The following is a 14,149-nucleotide window of genomic DNA, read 5'->3' on the forward strand; positions in this document are numbered from 1 at the left end:
AAAGAAAAAAAATACAGTCGAATTTTCTCTTTTGCCTAGTCTGTAACATTTAACGACAGTTTACGCAAGTCAAGCTGTGTGCCGCCATATCGACAGTTTGTCTTTCAGACAAACGCCTCTCAATCTTTCTATATTCTTTCCAATTTCCCTTGTTTATTTTTTTTATTTCGTTCCTTCCTTCATTCACTTCTAATTTATTTCGGTTCCTTCGCTCTTTCTTTCCTTCCTAAGATTATCTGCCCCACTCCGAGGGGCCTTATCTATATCCTGTCGTCACCGAACCGCAGATAACAAGCAGTCGCAAGCGTATCCGAGTATATCCGCCGAGGCACTCGGCAATCTTGCCCCAAAGTTACCGATAAACGATAACAACGGAAGTGTTTCCAGCTGCGGTGCACGTATCGTGGATGGAATCACGTTGCCGTCTCCAAACAAACCGCGACCCATGGACCTAAACCAGTCCAAACGCTGTGCAGTGCACCGCACTCCGTGAGCGCCAGAAGAGCCACGCGAATAGCCAGTAGTAAATCCACGAATGACGGTTTTCCGGCGCCGGCGGTGTGCTGTTACTATTGCGCAGGAGGACAAGCACCATTTCCTGATGCAGTGCTTCTCGGACCGCATCAACGAGAACGTCATGTACGACGCCAGGGACGTGGACAAGATGCTCCGGGTATGCGCGCGCCGCGTCTCTGCATGCATGCATGGCGGCCGGGTTGTGTGTTTGCATGAACGTTGCCATGGCTGCCGTCGGCGTTCACAACCCTGCAGAGGCGTTAAGTCGGTTGCATGTCGAAGGAAATTATAACAACTTGTTCACCTTTGTATCTGGCGATGAAGAGTACATGAGGGGAAAAAATGACGATATGAAATCCTTTCAGAGTTAATTAGTACAGTGCTTCATTAATCGGTAATTGGGTTGCTGCGCTGTACAGAACTGAGAACGCGTTCCAGCGTAACGAAAACGCTATAGCTATGCGCTATATAGGATCCTCGGACTTCAATAAAAATTTAGGTGTCAAACTTGGCGTGGCATACACAGTGTCCCAGCTAACTTTAGCCAGAGGTTTAAAATATGCGAATGCGGCGTAGCTGGACAGAACCAAGGTGATGTTGTTTGTCGTCGCTTGGAGATACTCGGAGTATGTTTTCATTCCGCCTAATTAGATAATTAGTCTCAACTAACTGATCAACTTCTCGTATATCATAATTAGGTAAAAAGAGTCAAAGATAAAATTGTAGAGCGACATGAAACACTCCCGATACAGCTTTCTCTTGCTCAATACGTGCTACATAAAAGTGTTTTTTCCGAGCGTGAAAGGAGCTCGCAAATGCGCGCAAAGTGCCTCGAGCGGCCAATCGAGCGGCCAAACTTTTCCTCGGTATGCCCCCCTCCGTGTCCGACCAGAATAAAGTTTTACTCTCTCTCTCTCTCTCTCTCTCTCTCTCTCTCTCTCTCTCTCTCTCTCTCTCTCTCTCCCTCCCTCTGCATGCCTCGGGCACGCGACAAGCGCTTAACGTTTAAAGGCGGCTCTGGTCCATCGGCCAAGACTGGTCACTGTGACTTCGTTAAGACGAATAGGCGGACACCTTACACGGCTCTGTCCACACTTGCAGGGGTCGTCGGTGTTAGCGAAGAAGCGTCACAGGAGCCAGATATCAACCGCGGGGAAATATGATAACGCTGCTCTTCTCACTTCTTTGTTTCTTCATATCTGCACCGAGTGTGCATAAGACACTGTTTCAGTCCAAGTGATCGCTGACGACATGGAGACAGACAGAGAGAGAGAGAGATCAACGAGGCTTCCCTGCAGGATCAGTGCAATCGAATGTATAGCAGTCGTCTATAGATGCCTCTATGCACGTTCTAACGTTAAGGGCCCCGTGTCGCACAAAATCTGGCGTCGGCGGCCGGCGTCGTCCAGTGACGGACGTCGCTCCGGCAAAAATAATTTCGCCTTCCGGATCACGCATACCCAACCACTCTTCTACCGCCAAAGTTGCTCATACCTTGTCTTTCATTCTTCACAAATTTATTCCTCGAAATTTTGAGAACGGCAGCCCTAAAACAAATGTAATAAAAACAAAACACCGTCAGCGCATATCTTTTACGTTATCTCTTATCAGACTGAAATATTAAAAGCGCGAAACAATAGCAGGAGATAAACCCACGCAAGAGGCCGCGTTTCTACCAGAATGCATCATGTAACCGCGCAAACAACAGAGGACAAAGAAGGAAACACACAGGACCGGCGCGGAGTCCTGTGTGTTTCCTTCTTTGTCCTCTGTTGTTTGCGCGGTTACATGATGCACTCCAATATCGACCACCAACTAGCCCACCTCTCCCTGTTAAATTTCTACAAGAAAGCTAGCTCGACTTCGTGCACAGCATTCGCGACCAGCGTTTCTCGGTAAACGTTACGGTTACATAAGCTGCAGTTGCCGGGAAGCGTGAGAAGCAGTCGGGGATCTTTGATTGCCATCGCGTTCCACTCTTAAAGGCGAAGCTTAAGCGTCCTCCACGTTTTTCGTAGCCTATTGAACTTCTATTCGATATTTTAAGAAATTTTTCGATATGCATGTGCGATGTATAATAACGGTTATTCATACGGAAATATTGTTTTGTTGGCTTTGAGGTCCTTCCACGTGCATACGACGCCTGTCGGCACGTTTCTAGGGCTTCGTTCTCTTAAAACAGGTTTGACAGGTATACACACTCGCGGTGTACAATACGTAATTTGTTGAGTATTTTGTAGGCTTTCTTCCGAGGCTGGAAATAATAAAGGTCCACTTAGCTTTGTGAGAACGACTGCACATAGGCTGTTTCCAAGCGCTCGAGCACTTTTTTCGGGTATACAACACCTCAGGCGGGACACCCGTGTGCCTTTATTGCCTACTTTTGTCTGTCCCGTTCCCGTCACCGTTCTCGGATGGAGTAATTCTTTATCGGACGAACTACAGGCTGGGGTGGCTCTTACACCTTCTGTCGCCTGAACACTATAGGCCCAACACCTGAACGTGAGGTCCAGCCACTGAAGACTCCGCGAGTTGTCCTGAGTGTCCCGCCCCAGCATCTTGAAGAACGTGCACCACCTAGTGTTTATACTCCCAGAAACGTGGTCTATACGACATAACATTTTTAAAGCTGCCCGCCTACTAAGTAATTAAACTGAGAGTTATGTGCGTTGACTCGTAAATGCGTTTTAAAAAGCCGCTGCTACAAATATTACATAAAGAGGGCCTGTATACTCTTTTTCTTGGGCGTACTCGTATGCCTAGGGTAACTTGTGCAAATAAAAGAAATAACAAGAAGGAACTCATGATCTAGCATAGATGCCTAAAATTATGAATCATTTCTCTTAAACAATAAACTATAACGAGAAATATTTTATGCTGTTCAGTACGACTGCGAACGATGTACTGTTAGTCTGATCCGTCTAGGACGCGCAACTTGTTCATGAAGCTTGATTCACGTGACGGGAAAAAAAAGTGTTGCGTTGCGACTGACGATGAAAATTTTTGATCGAAGAGGCACGAAGTCGACGAAGTTTGTGGTTGTATTCAATCTGGTTTAAGATATCTCCGAAACGCTAGTTGAGTGAATGAGTGAGTGAGTGAGTGAGTGAGTGAGTGAGTGAGTGAGTGAGTGAGTGAGTGAGTGAGTGAGTGAGTGAGTGAGTGAGTGAGTGAGTGAAACAACTTTATTTGGTCCACTATAGACGTAAGCAAACTCAACGTCACCTGGCTAGGCCCATTCGGGGACCACCAGGTGAAACCTGACGGCCCTCTCGCGAGCCCTCTGGACTGCCAGGATTTGAGAGGTCTGATCCTGGGCCCTAATTAGCCTCATAATTTCCTCTTGGGTGAAAGGGGAACCGGCAGAGGCGCAGCCCCACAGGACATGTTCGAAGTCCGCATAATCACTACACAGAGAGCAGTCCGGGCTTGTGAACCGTTCGGGGTACATTGTGTGCAGCGCCGCGGGGCTCGGGTAAGTGCTTGTTTGCAGAAGTCTGAGAGTGACTGCCTGGGCCCTGCACAGCGAGGAGTGCGGCAAAGGCAGGAGTCTTCTTGACAGATAATTATGTTTGCAAATTTCGTTGTACGAGCAGAGCGGCTCGGGTCGCCCAGGAGAAAACGCTAGTTCTCGTATTTTCGATTGGTTGATTTTAACGTCACAAGGCAACACTGGGATTACGAGAGACGCCATGGTGTACATAAACTTGATATTATTTGCGATCACGTGCAATTCTTTAACGTGCACCTAAGCTATACGCGCAGGAGTGTTTCTACATTTCGCTCCCGTCTAAATGCCCCCGACGGGAATCGAACCCACGACCAGCTTCTGAAAAAACAGAAAGCCACAACCACTGAGCCGCCAAGGTGGACTCCTTCCATATATTTAGCACGCTTTATTGCACTGCGGAAATCCCCCAACAGCGACGTGCGCGCACAGGTGTCGGCGCGCGCTAGCAACACTTTTTCTTCTTTTCTTTTTCTTGAAGGAGGAGGGAGAGGAGGGGTGTATGTCACACTCACGCTGCTAAGGACGTGTTACAGATGAGAAGGAATTCACTAACCGACACGTACGTTACACCTTCCGCGTGCTGTAACCTTTTCCCAGGAATGCGAAGCGCGCGTCGGTCGAGAGAGACAGATGTCGGAATCGCTGCTGTGCGTATAAACCGATGCCGAAACAATTGACTGCACGCCTCCTTGCGATGTCTGATCTCTTCCAGAACTGCAAGTACAGGATCCCGCCGGACTGAACCTTTGCTCGACCGCTGCGTCGAACGAGGCACTCGAGCGTGACGTCACCGTGGTGCGGAGCCAAAGAGCGATGGGCATTTCGCGCGACGGTTGTCGTCACAAGCTGGCTCGCATCCGATATAATCAGCTTGTTTCTCTCGTCAAGTTAATGTTTTTTTTAGAATAAAGGAGGTAAGGGGGGAGGGAAACGTCGAAATGCTTGTTAGGCGTTTGCGTACGTCGCTATATCACGCAGTATATCCTGCATCAAAAACGGAAGCTGCCCTCATTCACGTACGAAGTATAGCGAGCGCTGTATCCTGCCGGCGACCCGAATACTGCAGGTGCAAACGCAAATTCGCAGACGCCATGCTGCCGATCTGCAAGTGAGTGTTCAAGCAAGGGAGATACGAGGAGGCAGAGAGGAGGTCGACAATCGCACCTGTAGCGATATTTCAGCACCGTCGAGCTTCCATGGAAGGTGCTGTAAATGGCACACGTATAGAGACGGCGTACTTATATATGACGTCGGTACCCTTCTTTTTTATTTTTTAAATCTGATGCATGCCGCCAGCTCAGCCAAGACGTTATAGAAAACTGTGACGTGGGCATGTTCACGTGTATTCATCTTGAGGAAAACGGAGCGATACGGGAGCGTTTGGTTTCTTCCGGAACTGCAGCACAGTTTGCGCACGAGCTCGGTGGTGGCTTACAAAGTTCACTGCGGGCTTTCGCAGAGGTAGTTCCAAAAGCATTCGGCATCATGCTTCGTTCCAGGTTTTTGTGCCCGTATCCCCAAGTGCTCACGTGCGCGCGTAATAAAACGTGTTTCTATCTTAATAAATTTCCGAGTTGCGATTTCAGCGCTTGTTTCTTGTTGTTGCCTCCGTCCGCGGTGTTTTCTTAAAGGGTCACCAAAGCGTAGCGATAAATCAGTCCATACTAACGAAGTATATTCTTTGAAGCTTCTAAGTGCATTTATATGGCGGGAAAGGCTGCTTATACGAAAGAATAAAATGGACGCCCAAGTTTCCATTTTTTTTTTTTTTTTACTACACCGTCCGGTGCGTCTATGTGGTGTCACACACAAAGCTTTCTTTTCTCTCTCCTTTTTCCTTTTTTAGTCGTCTTCGCACAGGAAAAGTTTTCCAAGCTTGTTTGGTTTAGTGTATGCCAAATTTAGAACGTGATGTAAACCTTGCTTCTCGATAAACAGTTAGAACTACTCAGTGGCAGGTACCGTTAAAATCCGTGACCTCACGTGGTGCCTGCGCGATAACCTTAAGGTGACGTCACCACGCGTCCTTTCCTTACTTACCAATCCTCCGCTCATATAACGAGATTGGCCTTTTTAGTGTTGCATAGGTGTAAATTATACTGTCCCTGTATATCAGTGCAGTTCCAGGTGTTGTATTTCATCTGTACATCAAGGGCAGGCAACGAGATGGGCTTTTTTCTTTCGGACGGTTAGCGTGACAACGTGGTTTGTGCGTGTTAGCTGCCACCGAATGCGCCATTTACATCTGTTCGCTTTATATTGTATATAGAGAGAGCATCGTAAGCGAAATGCGAAGGTTGTGGGTTCGGTTCCCACCTGCGGCAAGTTGTTTTTTTCATCCACTTTAATTTCCATAAATTTATCGTTTCTTTATTTCATTTATTAAGCACAAGTAATTTCCCCTATGTTGTCCTTGGTGTCAGTGTTGGTTGGCTTCTTATGATATGACTAATAAAAATCGGGCCCCTCGGTTAAACCACCTATCTTCTCGTTATATATATATATATATATATATATATATATATATATATATATATATATATATATATATATATATATATATATACTGAAGAAAGAAGACAAACCAATTTGCACTTGCGGAGATGAACTTACAGTCAATAACATTTTAATTTCATGTTGTAAACTGGAAAAGCTACGGAAAAAGTGCTTTTCCCTGTTTTATAACCAATGCATTCCTTTTCACCCAGCACTGCTCTTGAGTGACAATGCAATTGTGGATATGTCTAGCGTTTTTAGATTTTTAACAGAAGCTGGTTTTCTTAAATATATGTAAATCATCACGCAGTACTTCACCTCACACACCACAGCCATTTCTCATTCCTGAGAAAAAGGCTGAGGACTTTATTTGATTGGTCAGGAGCCTCGAGATCCTTGCCCTGGCAAGGATGGCCGCTGAGGTTACCCGAACCCCTTTAAAAGTTTTTATTAGTACCCGTTGTTAGAATCTTTTCTTACTTCATCATGAGGTAGCTCTAACTATTTAAGCACTTAACACCACCGACGATTTTTTACATTTTTATAAAATTACACAGAAAATTCTCCTATACCTCGAGCTTGGCGCATGATGGCCTTAGTTGCCTATGTGCCATAAAACACAACACAACACAACATATATATTTACACACACCGGGTGTCCCAGTTAACTTGCATGGACCAATAATTTAAAAAAGAACCAAGAGCTCTACAGGAATCGTATCGAGCGCATAGTAGCCGTAGTCGTTTGTATACTTACAGCCAGTATTTCTTTAATCACGCAGCATTCATTAAATAATTGCCTTTAATTAGTAAACTTCAATTATTGTTTGAATCGCAAATATAACAATTACAATGTTGCCGGTACCTCGAATAGCCTCCGAATCAAGCATTTGTCTCGGGCTCAGCTTCGCCTCGTTGGTTTTTCCGACAAAAAAAAAAAAAGAAATAAAAGCGCGCAAAACATCCAAAATACGAAATAGGCACGCGCTCGCGCGCCGCTACTCAAGCGCTCCCAAGTCAATAGCCACCGATAGCCAACGGCCTTACTAGCGGCGGCCGCTCGATACAGGGCTTCACCTACGGCTTCACGCTATGTGATGGTCGCGGCATCATGAGAACACGGCGCTGACATATTGATAAGCGTCGCGGAGCCGTAGAAGGGAGGGGCATTTCGAAGTCGGGTAGCCGTGACGGTGCGCTTGGGACTGTAATTTTGCGCACTCATCTTGTTCTGCAGATAGGCGCGCCCGGAACGAATGTTCCTTTTGTTCCCTTTAGCAATAGAAACAAACATTGCGCAGGCTATGTTCACCTAATGCGTTTTGGCGGGTCTGTACGGCCAGCATATGCTGTTGGCTAATGCTGCTGTCGATTACGTAAGTCATTTATGCTTGACGTGTCAGTGCGTAGATAATAACGGGCGATCTCAACGGTACCACGCCAGTGACCCAGCTGCTCTTCAAGAAGACAGCCATGCCCTTCACGAATGATCAGAATGCTAAAATGATCATGGCAATGGGGGCGGCGCACGGCGACAAGAGGAAGGCGGCCAAGCTATTCTGGATGTGGCATTGTGGGGGGCGCCCTAGCCCGTCAACAATACTTAGTCATTTGCGAGACGGGTAGCTTCACAAGAAAGCGACACAGGACTGCGACGGTAGTCAAAGAAGCGGAAACCGATGTTTTGGCGTTCTTTGCTTCTAGCCCTCACGGTAGTGTGCGCGCGACGCCAGTGCGGAGGCCGAAACCTCAAGGCCATCATTGTGGAGGATTTTGAAGAAAGGTGCCATGTACATCTTCATCAAAAATTTGAAGACCGAGATTTTAAAAACAAACTTGACTTTGCCAATTGTATTTTCACGAAGTGTTAAGAAGAGCTGGACTTTTTCACTCGCGTGCTTTGGACGGATGAGGCCAGTTTCTCTAGAAACGCTCAAGTTAACCTTCACAACGCGCCACTGGAGCAATAGGAATCCCCACTGGCTGGCACAAACACGACACCAATACCAGTGGTCGTTTAATGTGTGGTGCGGTATTTTGGATGGCAACATCATCGGACCCATCTTTTTTGACAGCACACTAACGACGCAACGCTACGTCTGCATCCTCGAGTACCCCGTACGTCTGTTGCAACGGTCCACCTGCGCGCCTTCGGAACGTCTGGTTTCAACACGATGGTGCTCCTGCGCATAGTAGTAGTCACTCTCGAGCGTGGCTCTACAAGCTTTTTCCTGGACATTGCATTGGCCGGCACGGACCTGTACCCTGGCCTGCAAGGTCGCCGGACATGACACCGCTGCAATTCTTGTGGGGCTACGTGAAATATAGCGAAGCTACCACACCGGACGCCCTAAAGGAAAAAAAAATTGCAGAGTCTGCAGCGAGATGCCAACGTCGTTGGTCAAAGCTACAACAGCACAAGTGTTGGAAAGAAGCAAGTACTGTATTGGCTTCAGACGGTGACCTGTTCGAGCACGTGCTATAAGTGGCAGTAAAATAACAGCTCAAAACTGGTGTAAAACATGACTGTTTAACGCACCTTCATGGTTAAAAAAAAGCTTGCGTCCAAGATAGAAATAGGTAAAAAATTGCTTTGTTTTGCCTCTTTTCTGGAGCTCAAGAGAAAGAAAGGGTAAATGGCTAAACCAGTTGCACCTTTGGATGTTTCGTTGTGGGCGGCTGAGACGCCTTACGTGCTTTTGGTTAATTTTGTATTGAAATAAACTCCTGAGCAGCTCTTTTCTGTTCTTCCGAGAGCCGTCTTCTTTTATCGTGATTTTTCGCGCACTGTTTTTTTTTTAGTGTTGGTTGAATTTCTTTTGTAGCTTTGTTTCATTATACGCGAATGGTAAAAGACCCCGAGTGTCTTATGATCGAGCACAATATTCATGCGTCCGCAGATTCTCACGCTTATTGCGACAGGCTATTCTGGTCGCGAAACCTTTCGAGCCATCCTACATGACGAAGCCTTGTACGATGCGGCGATAAACGAATGCAGCCGTATATTTTTCAAAGGTTGCTTGGAAGCTCTTGAGTAGCGGCGCGCAAGCCGCATCTATTTCGTATTTCGCGGGCTTTTTTTTTTTTTTTAAACAATCAGGCACACTTCACGAAATAAATGCTTGATTTCGAGGTTATTTAAGGTGCCCTGCAACTTTGTAAGTGACATGTTTGCGATTCAAGCAATAATTAAAAGTTCACAAATTAAAAGCGGTTATTTATTACTTCGTGATGAAAAAAATACTGGCTTAATTACACACGACTGCCGCTACTATGCAGTCGGTACGACTTCTCTAGAGCTCTTGGTCTTTTTTTTTTTTTTTTAAATCGTGGTCCAAGTTAACTGGGACAGCCGGTATATATAGAGGAAGCCGCCGATGGCCACTTACGCGTAACATAGGTAAATTTTCAACGACAAAGCGATAGTGAAACATGGGCCGGTAGTTGTCTACTTTTCTGCATTCCTTGTTTGTTGGTGCCTTGTTGTGAAAATGGATTACATTGCTTGAATACCAAATAGGTCAGTCTTACCGTAAGCAGTGGCTTTACCACTGTGGGATTGATATGCCAGAAGTGACAAGAACAGAAGATGGGCAGCAACATGATCTTGGAATTCCCGCACGTTTTCCGTGCATTAGTTTCAGCACCATTTGCTTGAGGTTTGTTAATTGTTTGTCAACAACAACAAAATTACACTTAATTAAAAAAAAGCAGACAAGTCCTGGGATCGACATCTTGTGATGTTCTTGTTCAACCATAATTTGTAAGAAATGCGCTGGAGACATTTGCACACAGATAAGGATAGCTCAGACAGACACAGGATGTGCAGACAGCTTTAAGCCAAAATACATACATCCTCTGCTGCAGATTACTGTGCAAATATAAACCATATCTTATATGCCTGCTCAGGACGAATTCTTTTTCTTGTTTATTTGTGGAAGTTTTCTGCAGCAGAAGATACTTTCAAACTCTGATAACAGAATTAGCTAGAACTTCTGGCCTAGTTTACCTTTGGGCAGCGATTACTGGCATGGATCTTTGCCCCAGGAGTGCAGTCCCCATACTGTGAATGTAGATAACTTTTAAGTACAAATGAAATATTTATTTCTTATGCAATAAAAAATGCTGGTGTTTAGAGTCAAGGCTGTTCATACACTTTTACTCAATGCAAAGACCATACATACTTAGAAAGTCTGGTTATAATTCTTGGTTCTTCCCAATTTATACAGCCTTACATTTACATGTCTGCAAACACAGATCTGATACACATCGGCAAAGTGACCCACAGAAATAAAGTGTCACATGTAGCGCAGCTTGTACACATCTGACATGCTTTATAGCTCACAACTGATGCTTTAGGTGCACATGTTCAGTAAAGATAGAGCTAGAAAAGAGCTAGAGATAGAAAAGAAACAGTACTTACAGAAAATAGTCTGCTTTTTCTTCACTTATCACAAGTGGGCTTTATGTGCTTGCAGAAGTCACACAAGCAACTTGTTTGAAAACAAGTAGGTGCTGTTTCAGGTACAGTGCGAAACAAATTTCATTTATTCATTAAGTAAACTGACATAATAGTTCTGTGGAAACCCACAAGGTGGAGAGAAATAATAAAGGGAAAATGAGACATCTACCCAAACGTAGCTAAGTGCTACAAAGGAAGCCCATACGGGTTCCTCGAAAGAAAAGCTTCGCAGTTGAAGAAAAATTCATCCTGGTCCGGGACTCGAACCCGGAACCACCGCCTTTCCGGGGCAGCCACTCTACCATCTGAGCTAACCAGGCTGCTAGCAGATGGCAGGCAAACTCTTGCCTTTGCTTCTGAGTTGTTGATAAATTCGACATTGCCTGCCATCTGCTAGCCGCCTGGTTAGCTCAGATGGTAGAGCGGCTGCCCCAGGTTCGAGTCCCGGACCAGGACCAATTTTTATTCAACTGCGAAGCTTGTCTTTCGAGGAACCCGTATGGGTTTCCTTCGTAGCACTTAGCTACGTTTGGGTGGATGTCTCATTTTTCCTTTATTATTTAAGTAAACTGGTACATCAAATTTTCTTCACTGCTTCGACCCTATTGTATTTAACAAATTAGATTATGGACATGACCAATAAAATTTGTAAAAGAATGTTTTGGACTTTGGTCACAAGACAACATTCAAAAAGGTCATTCTGCACAGATCCTGTGTGTTGCTGAATAACTCATGAAAGAAATTGGCGGACAAGAAGGTTAAAAACAATAACAATTAACATATGTAAATACCCTACATTTTAGTACACTATGTCCACCACATGCATGTAAACACCCTAAAAGAGTGGTGCAGTTGTAAGGCACACCTAATTTCATACAATAATGCCATATAAAAGTCACGAAAAGTCCAGTTCACCAACAGAGCTCCTCCAATGCGTAGTGAACCTTCTTGAAATCACTTCCTGCCACAGCGCTCTAGCTTCGCATCTTCCAGCATGTATGCTGGCTTGAACCGCTTGGCACCTCGGCTGTCTAAGTACATTAGTACTTGATTAGGCTCCTCATTCTCTCCAATCGACGAGTACCCTTGGTCATAGAGTGAACAGTAAGGAATACTGAGGTCACGTATGAAGTCCCAGACATCCTTGTATGACCAGTCCAGCACAGGGAAGACACGCATCACCTGAGGCCACCCTTCATCCGTTGGAATGAAGGACTTGAGCTTGGCACCGCCAGGGTCTGTGGATCGGTTGCCTAGAAGGAAAGCCTTGACACCGGGTTTTGAGGTTAAGTACTGCTGCAAAGCAACCTTGTAGCTACCTTCAGATAGGGTTGTTAGTTCGCAGTTGTAAAGTTTTGCACTGTTCTGAATAAATGATATTGTTTCAGGCCACAGTTGCTCACTGTGCACAAAGAGGCACTGGATTTTCGGCAGCGCTGTTTCACTGGGCTTCAGTTGCTTCTGAAGCAGAGAGTATAGCATGTGAAGAATAACAGTGCAATCCTTTCCACCACTGAACCCCAAGCATATTCCCTCCAACGTGTACTTCGCGACGGCCTCCTCGATAACCTTTAATGCTGCTGCAATGTGTGGCTTCCGCTCCGCCAAAGTACTCAGTTTCTGCCAAGCATTGTTCAAAGGATCACGGTCGAACTGAGTGACCGAGTCATCTGGCAGGTTGTCTAAGAGAAACTTTTTCGCTTCGGCCACGTCTTCCTCCTTCTCGCCTTCGATAGCAAGGCGCACGCGGTAGTAGTTACTGTCCAACGTCGGGTAGGATCCAAACTTCACCTTGTCCTTGAACTGTTCCACAGCCTTGTTCAAGCAAGCTGTTATGCTTAGCTCGTCAGACTTAAGGTACAGCTCCGTAAGATACATGATTTTGTGGCCCTTGTCCTCGCAATCCTTGAGGAACAGTGGAAACAGAGCCTCAAGCGCCAGAGGCACACCGGGAAGCATGTATACGTTCTTGGCGCACACCAAGGGCAACCGCAGAACCCTATTAGGCCGCTGTATGTCACCGAAGAGTATTCTCGAAGAACGTGGAATGGTCGCGAATTTGTTGATCGCTATTTCGGCTTCAGACCTGGGACCGTACAATGTCTGGTAAGATGCGAGCACCTCGGGATGCACGAAAACGTCTTCGTCGAACGCTTTGGCAACACTCTCGTACGTGACGTCGTCATGCGTCGGCCCCACGCCTCCCGATGTGAATACGTAGCTGTAAGAGGCGGAGAACTTGCGCACTTCCTCGGTGATTACGGGCACGACGTCGGGAATGATGGACACCCGCTCCACACGGATGCCCACAGCACGCAGCCGCGAGCAGATGTGATGCACGTTCGAGTCGCTTATGTCGCCACGCAGAATTTCGTCGCCAATGACAATGATACCCGCCGTATCATTTCCGGAGGACATCGAGCGGCGGATCCTGAGAAAAAAACGCGGAAATAAACGAGCCGACCTAAGAGTCATGTCTGTTGCCTGCTAATAAATGATTGAGTTCCTGCAGTGCGGTTGATACGAAACACGGTACGAACCCATTTGGCGTCCTCCTCCAGGAAGTCATCGACATCGCTTTTCTCTCGCACCCGGCGGCGTGCTGCACCGACGTTTCGCAGCTTGTCGCCGCGACTGACTGAGCATGTCAAGCACTCCGTCCCATTTATGCGGAGAGAATCTACGCCCCATCTACGGCCGCGATCCAACCACACGTAAAGGAAAACGAAGCGAAAGACAGTTGTGTGAAAAAACACGGTGGCGACGTCAGCGACGTCTAGCGAGCGAACGCGGCCGCAATCACCTACGCATCACGCGCGATTGCGGCGACGTCAGTGGCATATGTGCCTTTTATTTATAGGCACGTGACCTAAAACATGTCAGCCCCCATCGAGACAGAAAAAGCGGAACGACTTTCGAGCAGAAGCGAAATATGTCAGTCGTTAGCGTTTCAAAGGAGAAGTGTAAGCCCCCTATTCTGACATATTTAGCAGGGTCATGTGAAATCGGCACTCACGCGTAGAAACAGTCGCCCGCTATGCGCTGCCGTTCGAGAATACTTGCAGGCACAGCTGCGGCCAGGCATTTGTCGATGCATTTGGGACTGTCGTTTCCGGAATCGGCTCTCTGACTCATGCAGAAAAGCATTGTAGTGGCGAACTTCG

General features: G+C 46.4%; 2 protein-coding genes across 7 annotated transcripts in view; one reads left to right on the forward strand and one right to left on the reverse strand.

Annotated features, from left to right (window-relative positions):
• LOC142572366 (uncharacterized) overlaps positions 1-14,149 on the forward strand; it is a 103,372-nt gene that overhangs the window by 88,339 nt on the left and 884 nt on the right. For 2 of the 6 annotated variants that reach the window (XM_075681441.1, XM_075681439.1), the window contains one exon: positions 581-673. The exons of 1 other annotated variant lie outside the window; for it this stretch is intronic. In XM_075681441.1, the coding sequence (XP_075537556.1) occupies positions 581-673 (93 nt within the window). Of the gene's footprint in view, positions 1-580; positions 674-4,739; positions 5,613-8,598; positions 8,830-14,149 lie in introns of those variants that run through there. 3 more of the 6 variants (XM_075681442.1, XM_075681440.1, XM_075681444.1) reach the window with 3 other exon arrangements.
• On the reverse strand, positions 10,960-13,751 carry LOC142572369 (FAD synthase-like). The gene is made up of 2 exons (XM_075681446.1): positions 13,526-13,751; positions 10,960-13,416 (listed from the first exon to the last, which is right to left on the reverse strand). Exons 1-2 carry the CDS (start codon positions 13,558-13,560, stop codon positions 11,940-11,942), a joined length of 1,512 nt encoding a protein of 503 aa, XP_075537561.1. The 5' UTR covers positions 13,561-13,751; the 3' UTR covers positions 10,960-11,939.

This window comes from Dermacentor variabilis, chromosome 2 (assembly GCF_050947875.1).
Source record: "Dermacentor variabilis isolate Ectoservices chromosome 2, ASM5094787v1, whole genome shotgun sequence".
NCBI classification, from domain to species: domain Eukaryota; kingdom Metazoa; phylum Arthropoda; class Arachnida; order Ixodida; family Ixodidae; genus Dermacentor; species Dermacentor variabilis.

Bases quoted from the DNA above. Each gene is read 5' to 3' on its own strand.
- LOC142572369 (XM_075681446.1), bottom strand. From the start codon at position 13,560: ATGTCGATGACTTCCTGGAGGAGGACGCCAAATGG. The intron at 13,417-13,525 runs GTTCGTACCGTG...TTTTTTTCTCAG, and splicing joins TGGAGGAGGACGCCAAATGG to GATCCGCCGCTCGATGTCCT.